Source organism: Thunnus albacares, chromosome 8, assembly GCF_914725855.1.
Source record: "Thunnus albacares chromosome 8, fThuAlb1.1, whole genome shotgun sequence".
Classification (NCBI taxonomy): Eukaryota; Metazoa; Chordata; class Actinopteri; order Scombriformes; family Scombridae; genus Thunnus; species Thunnus albacares.
In genome coordinates, this window is record NC_058113.1 from 11,370,629 (window position 1) to 11,392,100 (window position 21,472).

General features: G+C 37.2%; 1 protein-coding gene across 5 annotated transcripts in view; it reads left to right on the forward strand.

The window, feature by feature from the left end:
• Positions 1-21,472, forward strand: part of LOC122986830 (CUB and sushi domain-containing protein 3-like) — a 235,381-nt gene that overhangs the window by 3,965 nt on the left and 209,944 nt on the right. For all 5 annotated transcript variants that reach the window (XM_044358248.1, XM_044358249.1, XM_044358251.1 and 2 more), the window contains exon 2: positions 11,507-11,729. In XM_044358248.1, coding sequence (XP_044214183.1) covers positions 11,507-11,729 — 223 coding nt within the window. The remainder of the gene's footprint in view (positions 1-11,506; positions 11,730-21,472) is intronic.

A 21,472-nucleotide genomic window follows, 5' to 3' on the forward strand; every position in this document is an offset into this window, starting at 1 on the left:
GCTTGTTCTGATTAAGTCCGTTTTTCTCAGGTATCAGTTTTAATATAAGCAGTACTCTTGGGGGGAGAGAGATTGGCAATATCTTGTCTTCAGGAAGAAAAACAGCTCACCGTTTGTTGAGATTAAATGTAATAGGTTGAGGAGAGGCTGTTTCTAGAGTCAAGGCTACAGATTCAAGGTGGACTGTCTTCTGCACCTCGGGTGCCATTTTCAGGGGGGAGGGGATTAAACTCTGTTAACTGGCTAAAGGCACATGCACTGAATTTATACAGTTTATTGGCTTTATCCATGCTGTGGTTAAAATCTCAAAAAAACCTGACATGACAACTGAGATATTTGCTGTCACATTGTAGTTAGGATTTCTTTATGCAGTGATGAGTTTACTAACGTTAGTAAGATGGAATGTAAATGCCACAAACCAATAATTTTAAGTAAAATGTAACTAATAAACCAGTAATGGCTGCATACAGATCCCTCATATATTTCCTGTGTCCACAGAAGCAAAATATTATCCATACCACTGGATATTTTTTATCACTGTTAAGAATTGTATTCACAATATACCATACTCACAGTATTATTTGCTTTATAACCTGTGACCATGGAATATCCACCTGCCCTCACAAATCTTCCTCTGCAGTGAGCACTGATGCTCTTGTTTGTGTCGGTGGCTGTCGACTGGGTTTTTGATATGTGAAAGGAGAGCAAGCAGGGGTGAAGCATGGTCAAGGAAACAAAGTGGGGTGATGTGAAGGTAATTGAGGAGGTTACTGCTTAGTGGAGATTGCTGTGATTCCACAACATATATTAACAGCAATTAAAATGAAAGGTGAGAATAGCATGAAAAATATCTGGTTAGACTCTCAACATCACTTGGCTATCAATGTTGAGGAGGCAGCACAAGGGACTGTACATTTCTCACAGTTGAAAAATAGATCTAGCCAAGTAGACCATGCAATATAATCTCAATTGTCTGTGAGATGCTTTCAGATCAGCTCCATTGGAAGTTAAAAAAGTGGCAAAAATGTAATCTCTCTCATACTGAAAAATATTATTGATTGACTAATCATCTGATTTTAGGGTTCCTTGCAGTGTATTGGCCTTTCGTCCTGGCCTGTGGAGCTGCATTTATTAAAGCAGGTATTCATCGATCTTTGTCCATTCTCAGTAAAAAAAAGTCAGGTCTACTTTTGGTCACAACAGAAGCTGAGCCTAGGCCCAGCCAATATCATTGAATTCAGACCTACAGTTCCAGTCCAACCTGTGGCATCTAAAGGCAATGAAAGTAACAGAAGCAGAAGGTTAGAACAGCAGATACAGACATCTACAGACAATTAAACAGCCCCTACTCCTGTGCAAAAAGGCAATAAGTGTCCCAACTGTTTTTTGTTTAGTTTTTTTGTTTTTTCATTTCTAAAACCTGCTCAGTGTGGATGTGTGTTTGTACTTGATGTTTCATGTTATACTTTAAACCTGCAAAAAGTCTGATTTTTGTCAATCTAAGCATATTTTCTGCTGGATATTGGGAAGAGTTTAGTTCACACTTCTCTGAGGGTCATTGTGTGTCCTTTAGCCTCAAGCTTTATTTGGAAAGGAAAGGAAGGGGCTATTTACCAGATTTTTATCTGTGTGGAAAACAAACAGGTGATGCAGAAGCCAAAAAATCGGAAAATGTGATTGTTTAATGATTTATCTGTTAATTGAACAAATGTTTATCCTGGACAAATTAATATTTTTATTACTCAACACGTAGAGTGACTTGTCTGATGGTCAAGTACCTGACAAATCCTAAAGTTAAGCCTGGGTCATAAGTATTTAGAAAGGTAAATAAATGCAATAAAGTCATTTACAAAAATGATCAGAAGCAAAAACCGGAACAAAACAAGCTGAACTGTATTTATTTATTTATTTATATTATTTTATTTTAAATAAACAACACTGATTAGTGTGACACAATGGTGTTCCATTTTTATCAATTAATTTATACTTCAAGTATCAAATGGTAAATCTCAAAAACACTTGTACATGCAAAGACAACAAAAGGTTTCAAAAACTGCAGCTTTAAGACTCACTGCCTGCAGGTGGTGCAAATGTTAAAATTGCAGAAAAGTACTGCTTTCATTCCCTCTAGAAAGCATGTTCAACATGTCTAGTCTGCAGGTCAGAACTCCAGCTGCCATTATTTTCCTCTCCTACAGGTGACACAAGTCGGCAGGTGTAGAACAGCAGAAGAGCTCCTCTCTGGAGAATCTCCAGCTTGCTAAATGTTAATGAAGTGGTTTATAAATTTGTGACTACTAGTGAGATGAGTTTCATGAGATGATTTCTGAGTCAATAGGATGGAAATGGGAAATTATTTACTGGGAAAGTGAAAAACAGTCTCTGTTGTTGTCTTTAGAAGATAGATTTTTGTTGTGTGCTTCTCTCCTTTTCCTCTTTTGGGGAAAGTGGAGTATGGATTGTTTGTTTGGAAGATCTATTACAATTTTGTTATCCTGTTCAATGCTGTTTTATTAAAATTTGTGTTCTATTTTGTACACAAAAACTCTATTGCACGTCTATCCATCCTGAGAGAGGGATCCCTCCTCTGTTGCTCTTCCTGAGGTTTCTTTCGTTTTTTAAGGGAGTTTTTCCTTATTCAAATCGAGGGTCTAAGGACAGAGGATATTGTATTGCTGTAGGCTACAGAATGTAAAGCCCCCTGAGGCAAATTTGTGATTCGTGATACTGGGTTATACAAATAAAACTGACTTGAAATTGACAAGATTGGAGGCTAGTGAGACAGGTGTCCTATTAGATGTGCTGTTGGCTCGCAGTTTTGTGTTGTACAGCAGCTCTCACAGTGGTGGCCTGGCATCAGGTGCAATATGGCTCAGTAGCACTTTGAGGAGGTATTGGTGTCTAGCCATAAAATACTGTATCTGCTGGGAAGTAGCTAAAGCACCAGCAGCACCCTTACATTGGGAGACAGTTATTATTCTTGGCCAAGCAGACACAAAACCTCTGTTATTTCCTTGTGCAATGGTGTGCATATTTGTGCATGTGCCAGCTGTGTTTCAGAGTGGCAGTGTATTTGATTTTAGTATTTTTCACCTCAGTGGTTGGCAATTTAAAACCACCAAATGGAATATTTCAGAGGCTTTTTCCAAATTGCAGTGACACACTCATGAGGTAATAGTAATTCTCTAGAAAACCTCTTTTCTGTTTCTGTTGTATGGAGCCCATTTTCCTTTCATCAAGCATGCAGACAAGCATGGTGAGGGACTGTGATTATGCACATTCTATCAGTATGAATTGTGAAGGTGCAGCACAGCCACGCAGATAAAATCTTTCTCCGTCGGGACATCAATTTAAGATTTCTGTTTACTAAGGTTGCTGTCTTGGCCCTATCAATCATGATTGTTGTATTCCTGGTTGTGCTGATGAAAAATTATTTTCTCTTTCCTCCACATTTTATGTCTGAGACTCAGAGTACAGCTTGTCATATATCTGAGAGAAGAGTGCTTGTATTTCTAAAAACAAAATTACCTCTAAATATAACTCCTAAGTGCTGCAGTAGCTCTGACTTGATATGGTGCAGACCCTGAAGATTCATGATGTAAAGTTATGACAGCAGACAAGCAACAAAGGGGTTTTGTTTCTCTCCATTCCGCTTTTCTATTAGGTTCAAGGGAAACATAATTTATACTTTTAATTCACTTTTATTTTAACTATTGTAGAGGTTTCAGTTTCGCTCAGATCACTTTATTAACCATGACACTGCATATAAAGAGTATTTCCCATGGCTGCACTCATCTATCTTTAGAAAAATGGACTTTATAAAACCAGTACTCAGCAACAGAAAGGAGTGTCTATGTATAACACTACTGTTTCTATTTGTGGTGTTTTCTAAGGGGTACGGATACAACAGTAAGACAGGAAGTTTGCAGCAAAGGAAGCCTACCAGGATGTTCATTGACCTTTGTTTTGCTTAGTAAGGGCTCCATCTTTCCGCTCAGTACTCTGTAACCAAGCCTCACTGATGGATATCTCTATATTGGCTGACTCACCTTTAAGGTCAGGTGCAAATCAATGCAGGTTTTTTTGTACTTTAACTTTGATTGCTAGTAGTGATGCAGTTGCCTCCCCCTCTGTTTGTGATAGCCCATCATTATGAACAATGAAGAAATACCGTCCGGCAGAAGAGGTGTCCTTGGCTAAGTATACACTACAGTCAATCGTGGGGAGATTGAGTATCAGGCAGGGAGTGAAAATAATAGCATGCCAAAAATAAGTCAAGAAGAGGAGCTTGAAAGTGCATAGCTCAGTAGGCTTGTGGATATTGGACTTAGGATTTGTTTGAAGAAAGATACTGTGATGTATGAAGGGTGAAGGCAAAACACTATTCATGTATAGATCAACTGGTGGTGTTTAAAGCAAGATTCATTTCTTTTTAAAAGTCTGAAATTTAGCATTTTAGTATTATTTAGCTTTCCATGTAACCACATATTCATTTCGACCACATTGCTGTGAGCATTTATGCACTGCATGAGGTCATGCAGTTCATATTTTGAAATTTTGTGATGATTGGTTATGCATATGCTGATACTTGCATCCTTAAACAACATTTGTCATTAGAAATCAGGCATACAGAATATTTATAGTAAGAAATGGTGGCTGAATCTTACAAATTACTTATTAAATGTCTTAGTTAACTTTCAAGGCTTTTTTAGCTGAAGTCGCTACTTCACATAATTATCTTTCACAAAAAAAACCCCAAAAAAACACACACAACCATTTGTATTTGCTATTTAAATACCAGGTGCTGGTTAAAGTAATAAAGAATAATAATGGAGTTTAAACACAGTAGTAATAATATATATTAACATGGTAACTTAATGAATTATATGACTGTGCAGTAGCAGTAGCAATCAGTGAAAAGCTCAGCTTTTTAAAGAGAAGAACTGTAATTGGCCTTGAAACATAAACGTGTCATAAATGAGTACATCAGAGCTCAGAGAAAGTAACTGGTTCACTTCTACCTTTGTTGGTCCCTATAGGCTCAGTGCATGACACATGGACACACTGCAATAATGTCAGCAGTGGGTACCATCACACAGCTGTAGCTCAGGTGGTAAGGCGAGTTTACTATTATAAGGGTTGGTGATTCAGTCCCTGGCGCTTCCTATCCACTTTTTGAAATGTCCTGATATGGGAGAGACTAAATGCCCTTGTTGGGCATGCTTACCCAGAATGCTTTATGTGAAGACCTGCCCCTACTCTGCCTCTGATTGCCTCTGACCCTGATATTTTTACCCTGACCCTAACCATCTCCCTCCCCGAGCCTAAACTTAGTCAATCGTCCACCATATGTTTTGTTTTGATGCTGTAGACCTTTCAAAGTGTAGTCCTTTCAAAGGGTCCAAAAGACTTGGTCAAATATTCCTCCAAAGAGCACCCACAGCTGAATCCCTCCGGGTGTTGCTTTTGTCCACACATCAAAATGATCTTTAGACATGTAACTAATGAGCAAACTCAAAACAATCACTCTTTTATAGCTAATGAATCATCACTGTTGATTTCCAGATGGTCCTTGTACACAAGTCTTTTTGAAATCTTTAGTTCACAACCTAAATGCTACTTTGAGGGAAATATGTGTTGTTGCTTCTTTTAAAGCATTTACAAAGTTTACACTGACTGGAGCCAAATGGGGGTGCTACTGTTCTTTAACTGTCTGTAAACTGAATGTCTCAAATATATTGAATATCTTAAATACTCCACTAAGGGATTGTTCTAAGCCGCAGGATTTGGTTAGATTAGATAAACTTTATTACCCAATTGTAAAAATTGTTTTGGACATGCAGATTTCTACATAAACTGGGGGAAAATAGACATTCAATAAAAGACAAATATGTATAGCATACGCAGTAGACAGCAGGTAAATTCAGTACCCTTAAAGGACAATATAACAAATGGAAGACAATAAATTTGCCAAACTAAGTCCTGCAATCTTTCATCAGAATTCAACAGTTTCACTGCCAGTGGAAGTAAAGAGTTTGTCTAGCAGTTAAATCTGCCCTGAGGGATCCTGAAGCAACTTTGTGAAGAGAGCAGTTCAAACTGTGAATAGTTATTTTCTGAGCATGTTTAATGAAGGTTTGTTCAAAAACAATCGATTGGGACGAGTGATCCCTCATACCCATCAGCAGTCATCTATTACCCAATGATCTGTTTGTCACTTATGACAATTTAGATGCCTGTAATCAACTCCTTGCCTATGTCTGCTGCACGTAATCATTTCTCTTTGTGGCCCAACTACAAATCTGCATCATTGGTGGAGGACAACAAACTTATTGGTTATTTAGGAGGCATCTATGCCTTAGTCCATGCTGGGGAAAAAAAAGAACTTAATTGTTAAATTTGATAAAGCCAAGCTGAAATCTTGTCTCTCATTTTCTTCCATGCTTAAAGTAAACAGTAAACTATTAAAATAACCTATTTATCTGGCAACACATTTGTCTAGGCCTTGAAAATAATGGGATACCCTCTGTGATGCATAATGTATTTTGTTTACAAAATCAATGTTATTTTCCATCCACACAAGGTACAGTACTCTTGTTCATTATCGGGTTCATTCTGCCCAAATCTCTATTCACTGGGCAGAAAAAAAAAATCACATTCAGTAGTCTTGGTTTGCCCTTTTGCATTAGTGAGGAGCTCTCCAAGGCCAAGGACACATATAAATATGCATGTACACACTGTCTCATCAGGATGGGAGACAACTGCCATTTTCCTGTCTGCATTTTGCTCAGCAAATATAACAAGCAGTTAGGAGCATCAGAGGTGTGGTGTGGTGAAAATGTGGTATTTGTGTGTATATCCAAAAGGCCAGAGGTAAATGTAACTATTTGAGGAACAGCTGGGACCGTTCTAGAGCTGTCTGTCAGCCAGCCTGGCTGCCTGCTGAGGCCCCTGTTTCTACCACTTGTGCGTTATGATACCGATTCATATTTCTGAACCGCATTTTCCCCACTGTGCATTCACAGCAGGTTGTTAATTTGGTTTCTCATCACAATTTATGGTCGGTGTTGCAGCATGGTGCTAACATGGGGTTAGAAAACCCCAGGGAGTGTGTTTTACAATTGAAGTGATGATGGAGGTCAGAAAAGGCAACTAAGCGGTGACAGTGGAATTCAAAGAAGACATAGTGTAGGTCTAAATGGTAAATGGATTTAATGCATGTCCTCTCTCCTGTACAAGCAAGCACATGTTGTCGCTTCGTTTTTCTTTGAAGTAACAAGATTAATGTTTACAATGTTCTTTTTATAGATACAGCTTTTATGGAGATGACCGTGCTTAACATATTACAAGCCTGTATGATTCACAGCATTGAAAAGGGGGATTCTAATTCATAATAGATAGCTTATAGAAAAAAAGGGAAAAAACAAGGAGGGCAATAGATAGAAAATGAAAGGAAGAGTTGCAGAGCAGGGAGGGAGAGAGGGATAAAGTGGAGAGCCAGGACAGAACAATTGGCTGAAGAGGCCGTGAATGGAAAGGTTGAGTGAGATGGAGAGAGGGTGAGAAAGGAAGAGGTTGAGGGGGGATACAAAGAGAAAGAAAAACACAGATGGTGTGAGAGAGGGAGAGAGAGAGAGATAATGAAGGATGAAAGGAATACACAAATATGAGAAGCAGAATGAGGGAGAGAGAGGCAGAAAGGGGGAAATAGATATCTTGGCAATGAGCATCTGTTCTGTCATCCCCAGGACATCAGAACAATCAGCCACACAAACACTGCTAAGCAGTTCACACAAACAGCATTACTCGGAATAGTTCACAACATTAGTCATCTAATGCTTGACAAACACGGAAATATATCAGGGACTAATAGAGGGTGCTGTGTTTGCTGTAGTTATTAACTTTGAGTGATACGAGAGAGCCTGAAACAAAAATGATGTTGCTTGACTTTTGCGTTCTAAAGTTGTAGAGGTCTAATTTGGTCTAAATCTGCTACTGAGCCTGAAACAAGGTTTCTCTCTGTGCTCTGTTGATTTCTTCAAACAGGGTTGCTTCAGGTTTATGTTATACTAGAATGGCTCTCACACTAAAGAACGCCTTTGTGCTCAGCCTTGTAATTTAATAGAAAGAGAGATTTCTGAGACATCTTTCAGAGTGCGAAACCATTTTCGACTTTTGCTCCTACCATCGTTAGCCACAGTTACAAAATTGTGTGGTATCTTCACCACAACTTATATCTACTTTACTTGACGTCACTCATGGTAATTTAGCAGCAATTAAACATGCATGTGTCTGGTTTCATATATTTTTTATTTGGCTGTTTTAACAGTCTCTCTTTAACACACGTAAAATCAAGTATTAGTAGTGATCATTGTGTTTTAAGATTGAAATCAGGTTCTCAGGCGATTTAGTGTTGCACTTCAATAAAGTTGGAGGACTCACAAGAGACTGATTTTAAAAAAGAAAATGGTCAAAATCAAAGCAACAGAGGCCGAGAGATCTCCTGACACTGTAGTCCCTAGCATGGGTCAAGCACTAAAAAACTGGATCCTACATTTCCCATAATGCAGCTCAATAGCATCTTTGATTAGTCCCCCTCTATGTCCTACATGCTCACCTCTAGTTTGTAACAGAGGCTTTTTTTAAATGTCATATTTTTTCAGACCTCATAAAGCTCCTCCAGAGCCATAAAAGACATAACAAAAAGATCTGACATTTCACAGGCTCAGTGGTGCCCGTAATGACAAGTAAACTGAACTTTATGTGTGAAATCTGTGCCCCTTTGAACAAAAACTGTTTGTACAAAAATGTTACACTTTGCCTTTAAATAATCATAGATCAATATTGAAGTTAACAGAGTATTGTGGTGATATATAATATATTTGTTGCTCTCACTATTACTGTTGGATATGTGGTGCAACAGGATTATCCTGTGGTCATGGCCAGGTAAAATTAAATTCTCACAAAATGTATTCATAATTATGATCATAAAATGACTTTCCAAGATAAATAATAAGCTGAAGCTGAACATCAGTATTCATATGGTGTAATGTTATGCATTTCTGGCCTTGTAATTATCTGGTCCCATTGCTTTGACTGAAGTGAATTAAGTCTAAATTGTAACTAAAACAGTATCTGCAGGTGGGCTCACCTTCAGTAATGGAAATGCCTTCCTCAGAAACTTGTTCAAGGCCATTTTGAATAGTCACTGTAGGTATGGATCACTATGCCTTCAAGTGCTCTTCATTAGTTCCTCTGTTTCTTTTTATCAGTCATACATACACTCTGTCAAAGTATTTTTTGCTTTTAGTTGGGAACACAAGCAAAATGTAGCCTCTAGGAAAATGTCTTTGTGGCTCTTTTGGGGGAGTCTTTGTAATGAAAAGGGGATGTGGATCAGACATCTAACAAGTAGGTCCCATTTCAGTTCATTAAATTCATGAATGTGTGACAACTTAAGGTAAATAATCAGCAAAAATAGAAACATGCAACAATACTCTGTGAACAAAACCACCAAGTAATAACAAATATCACATTTTTGCAATGCTGTCACATCATAGTTTCTCATCTTTCAAAAATCCCCATTTTTCCAGTCATACTCATGACTTTGTTGCATTGCTAAAGAGGGCCGCCCTGTTAATTACTATATTCCCGAGAGCACTTGAAAGCAGCAATAATGTACCATGTCACAGGTTGGATCATGTTGACCCTGTAGGCAGTGCATCAATGCTGCAAATTTACCATGATTACCCTGTTTGCTCAATGGTGGTGGAAATAATTGTATCTTAGACATATGACAAACCTTGGCGGGAATTTATACCCACAGTATTTACAGCAGCAGCAGCCGCTCATCTCCAGACACAACATCATAAACCTGTATGGGTATGATGTATATTGTATCTATAACTGGATCTGGGTCAGGCCACTTGATACAGGATGAGTGAATTGGTCAGGGGGGGACAGTTCAGTTATCAGGACAATATACTGTGCAGTTGACTCTGGGTCAGGACCCCTGTGGGTATCATATCCTGAGGGTGTTGTGAGATATAAAGATTGTGGAAAAATATTCCAGTGGATTATCATATTTTTGATAACAGAGTTGTTTTTTGTGGAATGTAAGCTGTTGCCAGGCTTTGTTCAAAAATAATAAAATGAAACAGCTTGACAAGGGGAAATTAATTGTCAGTTTGTCACAGTTTAACATTTTGACTGTTTGCTCAAATCAGTTTATAAGGAGGCGTATATACAATATAATAGGGAAAAATACTGTCTGTCTAGGGGCCGTTTGAGTTGCATAGCTGCCAAGTGATCCATGTGTTTCGCCTTTTTGCCATACTGCAGTGTGTATGGATGGCCAACACTATGCAAAACATCCTTTACCTACAGAGTGTGAAAAGCTAATTACACTGGGAGTAAATTGTGAGGGGTAAACCATGCATCTTAATTAAGTTTGCATTTCATTAGACAACACGCAAGATAGCCTCAAATAAAACATTTTTTTTTACGTGCTGTGACACAGTGTGTATGGGCACATGTTCATACATTGTACATGCAAGTGTGGGAGTACATTGTATGTGGAAATGTGGAAGAATAGTGATGTGTGAGAAAAGAGATAAATATCTGTGCATGAGTCAAACAGATTATGTTTACATATCTGTATGCATATCTACATGCATTAGAGTTCCTTAACTGTGGCACATTCAGTCATTTACATTAACACCATGAAGGTTATCCACGCACTCAGATCATTGTGGTTTGACAATGATGGTATAATGCTTAACCTAATATGTCAAGGGTATTGATTTTCAGCAAGCCTGTGGAATGAGGTGAGAAGATATACAGTATCTTGTGTGGGCTGTGAAACAGAGTGTTAAGGGCTCGTGGCATCAAATTGGAAGCCCTTGCTTGGTGGTTGTCTCTGGGGCTTTCTGACCATCTGGAAAGAATTGGGCAGTAATGATGCAACACAAGTGCTTTGTTCGATGTAGCACTGAAACCCATCACTGTGGTCCTCAATTATGCATTTCTTTTCCATTATTACAGCAGTGGGTGTTGCAGCCTATTCTCTTTTTAATTTGAAGGGGAACTGAAAACATAAATGGAAACACAAAACTTGGCTCTTAGTCTGGTTGCCAGATTTCCCTCACACCTCCTGCCAGCTGAGAACAATGTGGATTTTCCAAACAATTTGTCCTCAGTTGAAGAATTATTGCACCTGGAGTTTACAGGGTGCATGTGGTTGTTACAATAAAAATGTTACTTGCAATAGAATCTCTACAGGCTTATTTAAACATTTAAAGACATTCAGGTTATTTATTGCTGCTTGGATGCTTGCACCAGGCGAAATTAAGCACATGTTCTTTAAGGATGCCTACAATTTACTCCTTCTGTTGCATATGTTGAGGGGCATTTTAGTAATTTTTCCATTTCCACAAATGAGAGAGTCATACACACTCACTGTGTGCATTAGATAATGACTGGATGTTTTTTTTTTCTTTCCTTCCAGGTTTTATCCACACTTGCGGAGGCACTTTAAAAGGGAGGAATGGGACGATAGAAAGCCCTGGGTTTCCATATGGATATCCCAATGGAGCGAACTGTACCTGGGTGATTGTTGCTGAGGAGGGAAACAGGATTCATATAGTTTTTCAATCTTTCGCTGTGGAGGAGGAATATGACTTTTTATCTTTGTATGATGGGCATCCACACCCGGCTAACTTCAGGACAAGGTAAGGAAGCTCTCTGCAGCCGTACACTTTGAAAGCTCTGTTTGAAGGCCGACAGGCAGAGAGATGTAACGAGGGAAGCCTTCAATGATGACTTCTGACAGAAAGTTCATCTTTATTGTACACTTGACAAAGACTGCTTATACTTGTAATGGAGGTGTCAAGCCAGCAGTAGTATGTGAGGATTGTGGTGTGTCTCTGCCGTTTTCTGACTTGGGTTTCCTCAGGACTGAATTTCACTTATAAAAGTGTAGAAAATTCTCATTTGGATTTGTTTTGGTTTCAAATGGAACCAACTTGCAAATATGGTTCTTTCACATCAAGCCAAAATGGACTTTAAATTCAACATATTTAGATCCAAACAAGAGTGCAATATTGATACTCTCAACAGTACTACAGATACATTTCACTCAGCCGTAAAAGTACAATGTAACAAAAATCTGAAAAAACTACTTCTTTCATGAAAAACATCTCATGTGTTTGGATTCCAAAAAGAACAAACACATAACCCAGAAGCTATAAGCTGAATATATACATTTCTGAGTGAGCATGCTGTGTTGGCTTCAGTAATGCATGAGTCAGCTCAGTAGCCGCCATGCTGGAGACAGAGGTAGCAAAAAAAAAAAAAACCTCATAAAAATCAAACCCAAAGATTCCTCCTTGTTTATTTAGTCATTGAACAGACAATTGTTTCCTCAGTGTGATCTCTGCATTCTCACAAAAGCCTGGCATGAAAGTGCTGCAGGAACACATTTTTCTGTGTTTTGTTTTTTTTTTTAAATCTGTCTACAGAATATCTGGCTCTAATGGAATTATCTAAAGAAATTATTTGGCTCACTTTGTGTTTGATTTTTGTTTTACAAGAGATTCACATACAGCCAAGCAATGTCCAATAACTGAATTTAATAAAGAAAATTGATACTCATTAAGATAACATTCTACGATTTTTTGCTGTGGAGCCTAATTGTACTGAACACAAATGTAAACTATAATTAGGATGAACAGAAGACGCTATGGCAGGCAGTGCATGTCTAGAGACAGAAATATCATAGCCTCTTATGCTGACATTTTCTCAAAGCACATCATTCTTGAAGGTTTTTGCAGGACTTACACCATTCAAGGATTTTTTTAATTAAACATACTATCACCAACAAGAGATCAATCAAACATTACAAAATGGTTTAACTGTGAAGGCTATAAGCCAATTATCACTGACTTGCCTTGTGAAAGAAAATCTAAAAATGTATAAATATGCTTTTATTTGGTCATAAAAAAGAGTATACATTATATGTCTGATTGAGAGTATCTGAGGTGCCACACTCTGAGGATGCTCTATTTCCTATTTTCTATTTGCTTTCACAAATGAAGACCGCTTTACAGGAACATTATGTGTTTGGATTTCAAAGGAAAAAAGCCACAAAGGTTTCACATTTTCCTTGTCAAACCAAATTGCTCAAAATAAACCCAGTCTTTATAGATAAGTGTGCTGTGTATTATGAGAAGATTATCTCTCGTCTGAGCTGATAGAGGACTGTGGATACACACATCAGCTTTTAAACCTGTCAAAAGCGTTTTTTTGAAAAGATATCTTAGTGTCTGATTATCCACTCGTATTCACAAGCATGCTCCATCAGAGGTGAAAGTGGGGTACAACATTTCACTGTGAAGCACTCAAAAAGACAGTACCAAAATTATTTCTTCTGGCCCATTTCTGTGGCTCAACTTCAGTGAAAGAGGACTGAGGTCGCATGCTAATACAATGGAGGATGTATAGCTAAGAGTTGCAATGAAGGGGAATAATTCAAGAGCTGAATCATTGTTGATACTTTAGAAGCTGAATCACTAGATACTTAAAAGACTGTTGTTGCATAATGCTGTTTTCATGGTTGGGCTTATGAAAGGTTTGTCACTGGTTGACTCTGTCAAGTACTGATCTCACAGATATAACTCTTCTTCCACAGATATGGTTAAAAAAGCTTCAAAATATTTAGCAGTTTCAAGTGTGTGACCAATTATAGAGAAATTTATGACAGTGTTATGACTTTGTACTTTCCAGAAGCTTGAAAAATTGGCAGTCTTGTCTTTTGCTCTGTTGTTATACTGGTGACATCACTGTTGGACAGTTGAGGTGAACAACCTCAAATCTTCAGTATAACACACAACATATGGGCTCACACCCATTTGGTATAAACAGAGGGCATTTTAATGCTGGTAATTTGAGTATGATTCGAACAAAACGGCACAACATCAACAAGTTACGGCAGATATCATATGTGACCACACATGCGGTCAATCTTCCTCCATATGCTGAAATAGAGTTATTGGTAGTTTAATATAACAGTGTGTTGTCACAATGCCAGACTTTTTACATCAGTGCCAAGTAATAACTTTTAAATTTAGTGACACTGTCAAATCTCAGTACAATTTAGATAAATCAACTCATCTTTAATCCTTGAAACAGACTCTCATTTTATTGCCTAATTATTGTCAGCCTCAGTTTACGAATGTTGGAAAAGGATGGGCACGTGTGATAAGACAAGCCACCCTTTTAGGAAGCAGTTTACTTCTTTAAGTCCAGTCCCCATATAACATTAATGAGTAAAAGTCAAATTTCTCATTACCTCATACCTCAATGCAGCGCACATTTCCCACCCTCGAACAAACACACAAATTCTCATTAGTGAGAGAGCAATGCCACACTCATGATGACACCAGGTGTGAAAGTTTTACCTGTACGGATAACTTTAGGAAGTAAGCTGGTTTAATCATTTTTTAAATGTTGCTCATGTGTCTTCAATTAGCATACGCTATTTTAAATTATTACGCTAATTTGCCTTCAGTAACATAACGTTTGCCAAGTTGGCTGACTGTGAAAAGCTAAGCGCCAGCTGTTGGCCATTATTGGCCATATTATCCATAGCAACATGAATAGCAACATGGCAGCAATCAAGCAGAAGCTATGAATTGGCCTTTAAATTTACGTTTGATGACACCTGCCTTCCATCAAGGAATCTAATTCAGCGCTTGACTTTAGAAGTTCAGCGCCTATGTGTTTTTCATGCTGGCCCACTCTCATGGCTTGCTGGGACACCTAAATGGTACAGAGCCAACATTAATGTTATTGGGTAACATTGTGCTTTTCATGCTGTGACAAATCAAAATGTCTGCTGTGAAAAGTTTGGCTGCTGTTGAGACTTTGTCAGAGGAGATGCATTGAGAATTATAATCACACTTGTTTTTCCTTGACACATAAATTTAGTTTTATTATTCCATGTCTTAAATGTGAAAACACATAAACACATGTGCATTACGCTGTAAGGTATGCTTGGTATTTGTATGTCTAAGGGGATGACTAATAACATGGAACCTTTACTATACTGTAGCACAATTAGATGAATAAACATGAATAAAAACTTTAAAAGCATCCTTAGATATTACCAGTTATCACTATCAATTAGTCGACACCAAAATGTCAACAAAAGCTAGCTTCATAGAGGTAATAATTACAGTGCTATTGAATTTGGATTAAAAAGATAGGGATGATATTGTGTTGACGTGCTTTATTTGTTGCCAAAAATATAACAGTGTTGGTCACAGTGTCAGTCATACAAGTGTGCTTTTACTGTAATTAAAACAACAATTGAATATTCAGTCTAAGTTGCAGGCCCTTTCATTGACAGCTGTTGTAAAATACATAATTGATTCCATCATCTAGATCTCAGAGTAAGTAGCAAAGTAAAAAGTAACTGCAGCTACATTGGAGATTTGGGAATTTTGAGATTTTCAGAAGTATACCATCAGTTTGTGTTTAGATTAGTTAATGTAGGCAGCAATGTATATCGACGTATCCCTTCAGCCATCTATCAGCTGATGCTATTCCTCTTGTTTTCTAATCAGCCCAACTCATTCCTTAAGTGGAGGAAGTGTACTTTTGTTTTATATGAGCTAGAATTAATGAATTAATTAGTGAATTAAACAAATTACACTTAAGAAATGCTATTGGCTTATCCACAGCCATCCTGAAAGTGCTCTAATGTGACATTTACACTGACAAACTAAACGTGATTTTTAATATATCCAATCATAAAATCAGAATACTTTATTAAGTCTGTTTCAATTATTTACTATATCTTCTATTTGTTTGTGGTTTATCATTTATTTTTAATCTCTTTGTAACTAAACTTTGATATTCTACTTTGAGTCTGCCCATTAGAACATGATGTTTTGCATTTTATTTATTTACTTAGATTATTTTTTGCTCACTGGTGGTGTCTGTCTTTTCCTTCCTTCTTTTCCTCTATTCCAATTGAAGATTTTTTCTTTTAATTTTGTTGTGATGTTGTAGCAATAGTGCAGGGGTTTCCCAGGATCCATTTACAGTTGTGATGGTAGAAAAATGGAGGGAACTATTCAAGAGTTACATCAAGTTCATACAGTGGGATTCAAACTGGATTACCGAGTTCAAGTTTGTCACTGCTTCCATCATTGTGCTGTGTTACGGAAAAAAATGAATAGTAAATGTCTGTGTTGGTGTTGGGCCTGTTAATTCTTGTTCACTAGTGTTATTGTGCAAAAAATGTTTGAGAATATGAGTGGTGGTGTGTAATCACAGACCCATCGCTCCTCTAATCCTACCGATGACACAGTAAAAGTCATTGCTTACCTTGATTCGGAGTGTTGGGGGGTTTGATGTTCACCCAAACTGCAATAAGGCCTTGCAGCTAAACATCTAACACCTGTTCAGTATGCGAAACCGATCCGCTGTCAAAGTATGTGAGGCATATGCAGCTCAAAGGCTGAACTAGAGTCTGCACACCAAAACTCAACTCACATCTCCATTAAATAACAAACGACTGTACCATACTGAAGCTAGAACATTAATTTAGACATTTTCTTTAGATTAAAGAATATTTTATAAGCTTTTACAAGCTGTTGGAATTTTTTAAACGAATTTGAATTATTTCGTTTGAATATTTAAATATATTGCACTACAGCTGGGTGAGGTTTAAAGTCCATGTCATGGTATTAATGGGAATATTTTTCCGATATACCATGATATGGCAAAAGTATGAAAAATCACATAAAAAAAATCAATTCACTTAACTGTCTTCCATTGCTTTGCATTAAAACTTAAATTACAAACACAATTATTAATTTGGACAACAAAACTGTGTAAAATGATAAGATAACAGTATGTTCATATCATCACAATATGACTCCAGTGAATGGCAATAAATAATAATAATGTTAACCAGCCCCATATCTATGTATAATTATGTGGTAAGGGATTGGCACATTGGCCTAATGTGTATAGATGTCATGTATTAATTGCAATGAAAAACAAGGATAATCTGTTTCTTTAAACTTCAGCAAATATCACGTGCTGTTAGCTTATCCATATCAGGTTATGCAAGTTACTGTCCATAACTGTAAGGATAACATGCTTGTAATTTGCCCTGATAAAATATTGTCATTTTAAGTTCAGTAATCATGTAATTTCAACCTTCAAATGTAGATTTAGACAAACTCCTGTCCTGGATAAAATCAGTTGTAGGTGTGGTAAGCTACTGCTTATGATTATTAATAAAAGCAATATAGACATTGTATAGAAGTGTAAACTTTGGACCAATAGCATATTAACTCTGTTCATTCTCCCCAGTTTCACTTGTTTCAGCATCTTAGCATTTCCTTGTCTCCATAATGTTTGTGGTCAGTGATGATTTTTTTCCCTTACCTGCCCTGAAGAAAATGATTGAGATGGGTAAGGAAAACCCTGTGCTAATATAGTGTACAATGCTGTGTTAACTGAACATATATCTGTCAGTGGCACTGTATGCAATGTGGGGTTTGGCTATAATAGAATCTAGTAATTAATAAATACAAATAAATAATATATATACAGTACTGTGCAAAAGTTTTAGGCACCCTAGATGTTTAGATTCTTATCCATTATGCAATACCATCAGGGAGGTGTTGGATTGTTCCAAATTTATTAATGACATGACAATGACCCCAAGCATACAGCTAGAGTCATAAAGAACTATTTTCAGCAACAAGAAGAATGATGAGTCCTGCAACAGATGGTATGGTATGGCCCCCACAGTGCCCTGATCTCAACATCATGGAGTCAATCTGGCATTACATGAAGAAGCACCTGAGATGGCCTAAATAATAAATCCACAGAAGAACATTCTTTCTCGAGGATGGTTACAACAACCTACCTGCACGTTACCCTGAAAAACTGTGTTAAAGTGTACCGAGGAGAACTGCTACTGTTTTAAAGGAAAAGCTGCTCACACCAAATGTTGATTTCATGTAGGTTTCTGCTGTTTACTCAACTTTGTAAGAAGTTAATTGATAAATGAAAACTATTTATGGCAATATTTTTGTAAGCATTCTCACTTTACTTTTAGTGCCTTAAACTTTTGCACAGTACTGTATATTTTTTCTATTCATTTCAAGGTTAAGTTAAGGACCAACAGAGAGCGAATTTCCACTCACATTACATTGAGGTGTTTGTTTACAGAGATGTTGGTTCAAGCATCTGTGATAGTTGGAGGCTGCAGTTTTATGCAGTGAGAGAAAACACAACAAAGCTAATGTCAGGAAGGTGTCTGTTTAGAGTCAATGACTACATTTACACACTCAGTAATATTCCACTATTATTCCAAATATGACAATATTCCGACTTTGATACTTGTCATGTAAACAGCATATTCTGAATTAGGCCTTATTCTGAAGATAGCATTTTTTGATTAAGGAATGAGATATATCGATATTATTTGGGTTTTAGGCGCATTCTTTGTACATGAATGTAGTGCAGAATCAGGTAACCAATAATTTACTATACTTTATTTTACAGTGTGTCTCAATGTGTCTCAATTGGGGTTTTTACTGCAGTTTGCGACACATGGCCCTCTTGCCTGTTTACCCCTAAGCAGGCAAAATGACATATACTGGAGCATGAAGGCAGACAGAGGAGAGGAATGAGAGGAGAGCAGAGAGCTGTTCAGGGCAGGCTGGAAAAACAGAGCGCGCCTTCTTCACAACGGGGACGGAGGGGTTTAGTTATTATCCTGACTGACGGTAACAACTCAGTGTGATGCACCAAAAACACTCAGCAGTGTAGTAAGCATCATGGGAAAATCTAGGTCCTGGATGTGCCTGTAACTATAAATTTATAATATTAGTCATATCAGTATCACTTATAAATATCAGGCAGCAGCTCACTAATGTTTTTCACCTCGCTGGTTTACTTCACTGCCTGCGGAGATTTTGTGATTTCGTTTCCCAGTGGAGCAGAGGGAAACCCTGAAAACCCTCTGTATGTAAATGGGATTATTAGTGGAATATTCATTTTCATTAGCCATGTAAACACCTTAGTAGGAATATTGTCTTTTCCAGAATAAGAATAAAAACTGAATGTTTTGTGTATGTAAATGTAGTTAATCTTTTGTGGTTTATGATTGTCATGTTCAGTATGTTTATCTAACGTTTTATATTCAGAATGTAGGGAAATGAATATATATGTAAATGTTCGTTGTCACGTGAACCACTCAATACAATGAAATTCATAATGTCACTCTCAGTTTAAACACTGCGTATCTAATTCATCATTTCTTCAGTGAATTAAAAGTAACAGAGCTTTTTAGTGTTCAGTCATGTGCACCAAATGTGCAAATTTCAATTTCCTTCAAACTCATATGTGTTAGTCCTAACATCTTTGACATTCCTATTAGTTATTAACAGTAACACTGACATGTTTCAGGCATGTGGTAAAGTGTGTTTGTGAAATAATCTAGATGTTTTTATCTTAGAATTGCCAATATTATAATACAGTTTATATGGATGTAAGCTTCACAATCATTACATAGTCTTCCATTCATTTTGTAGTCGTCTGCTATTGTACATCTGTTGAATCAGGTTTGAATGTTCTAAGGTTTCTAGCTTTTGGGATCTATTTCCCTTATCAGTAGATAGACCACACAGATATTTGGGATTTTAGTCATATTTGCTTTTTTAAACAAATGTATAGGTGTTGTGAACACATTTACCTCTAATAGCCGTTGCTGATTAGGCTGTGTCAAATATAGGGTTAACAATTTGCTAAACAAGAAACCAGATACAGAAACCATTTTGCTGAGACTTTTTGAATTCAGATGGAAGTAATCCTGCCATTCAGAGAGAGGGAGGAAAAGCGCTGCTAATTCTTGCTACGAGACAAAAGGAAATGGCTCAAATTTTGATGGGTTTTTCTTGATCCAGTCCAAACCTCTAAATAGCAACGTTGTTCTTTATGTATTAGTCACACTTTTGTTTTTCCAAGTGGTGGATTTCTTCACAATGTGGGACTATGTTGTGTGGTGCCAGAAAATAATAATTCCATGACAGAATCTTCCCTGTGCCCCTAGGGCCCAAAATGTATGCGAGTACAGAGAACGCCTGCTCTTACACAAGTAATTCTCCCCAAAAACAAAAAATCACTAAGAAGAAGGAAAAAACAATCTTTCGCACCTTGTGTTTTTTTTTTTAACTTTTTGTTTAACTTTGTCAAGACAGATGCAACACAAACTTTCCCACCCCTCTACACCAGCAACTTGTTCTGAAAGATGCTCATTTCCATATAGCAACACCTGTAGTTGTTTCATTTTCTGTTTTTCCTTGTTTTTCCTTCCTCCCTTTGAATATATGTTCACTCACTCAGGTGTAACTTCAGCTGGAATAAATAAGAGGGTGAACATCATGACAGACAATCCTTTTCTCTGCTTTTCTTTCTCTCTTCCAGGGTAATTATAAATAGAAACTTTGATAGAGATTAAAGAGGCCTTTAATTTATTAATGCTATTAATTAATTAAGACAGAAATTCAGAAGGGAACACGACAAAAGCGACAATGAATTTTTAACATGAAAAAGAATCGACATCCCCGTGATGGACCTGATTAGAGTGTCTCCCCATTGATCTATGTATTCTCTTTGCTCTGTGAAGTCAGCGCTGCACTTATATTATGTTCAATCCCTCGTGCCTAAAAATGGCTGGTTGGAGCACTCATTATTGTACTGAAATTATATTCTGAGGATAGTAGAGGAGAGAAGGAGAGTTAGGTTAATAAAGCCTTTTATTCCGGTATTGCCATACACGAGTAATGACCTCATTTAGGTGATCTTTTTGCTGCTGTGATTATACAATTACTATGACAAGCACATATTAAATGCTGTGTTGATAATGGCTTAGTTTTTGTTGCTTGGCCATAAAGTGGCGTTTTCTTGCTGCAGCTTTTATGGATAAGCACTCCCTCTCTTGAAACCCTCAACTAAAACGTCCACAGTCAAAAGACTAAAGTGACCACTATAACTGTACTTTCACAAAGTGTTTGCAAAGTATTTTTGCAGGTACTTGAAGCAACAGTCAATTTGAAACTTGATTCTGGTGAATCATCGACTTGTGCTTGTGTATTTTTAATTAATATTCTAAGATTTAAATATTAGTTTTTGTAGTTCTCATGTAACTTCATCCGTGGTTGCTTTACTTTTCAACTATGTGCGTTAACACCATCTAGACAGTGCATGTCCTTAGTAACCATTTGTATAGAATAATATAATATCTCCTGTGTGGCTGAACCCTATAAAGAAAGAAACTCTTGGTTTGAATGTAATACTTGGTATATGTGTAGGTTACCTCCCATAATCAAAATAGACCAAAGGGTCAGGTGACCTGGAAATTGTAAAGGTCTCCATTCTACAGAAC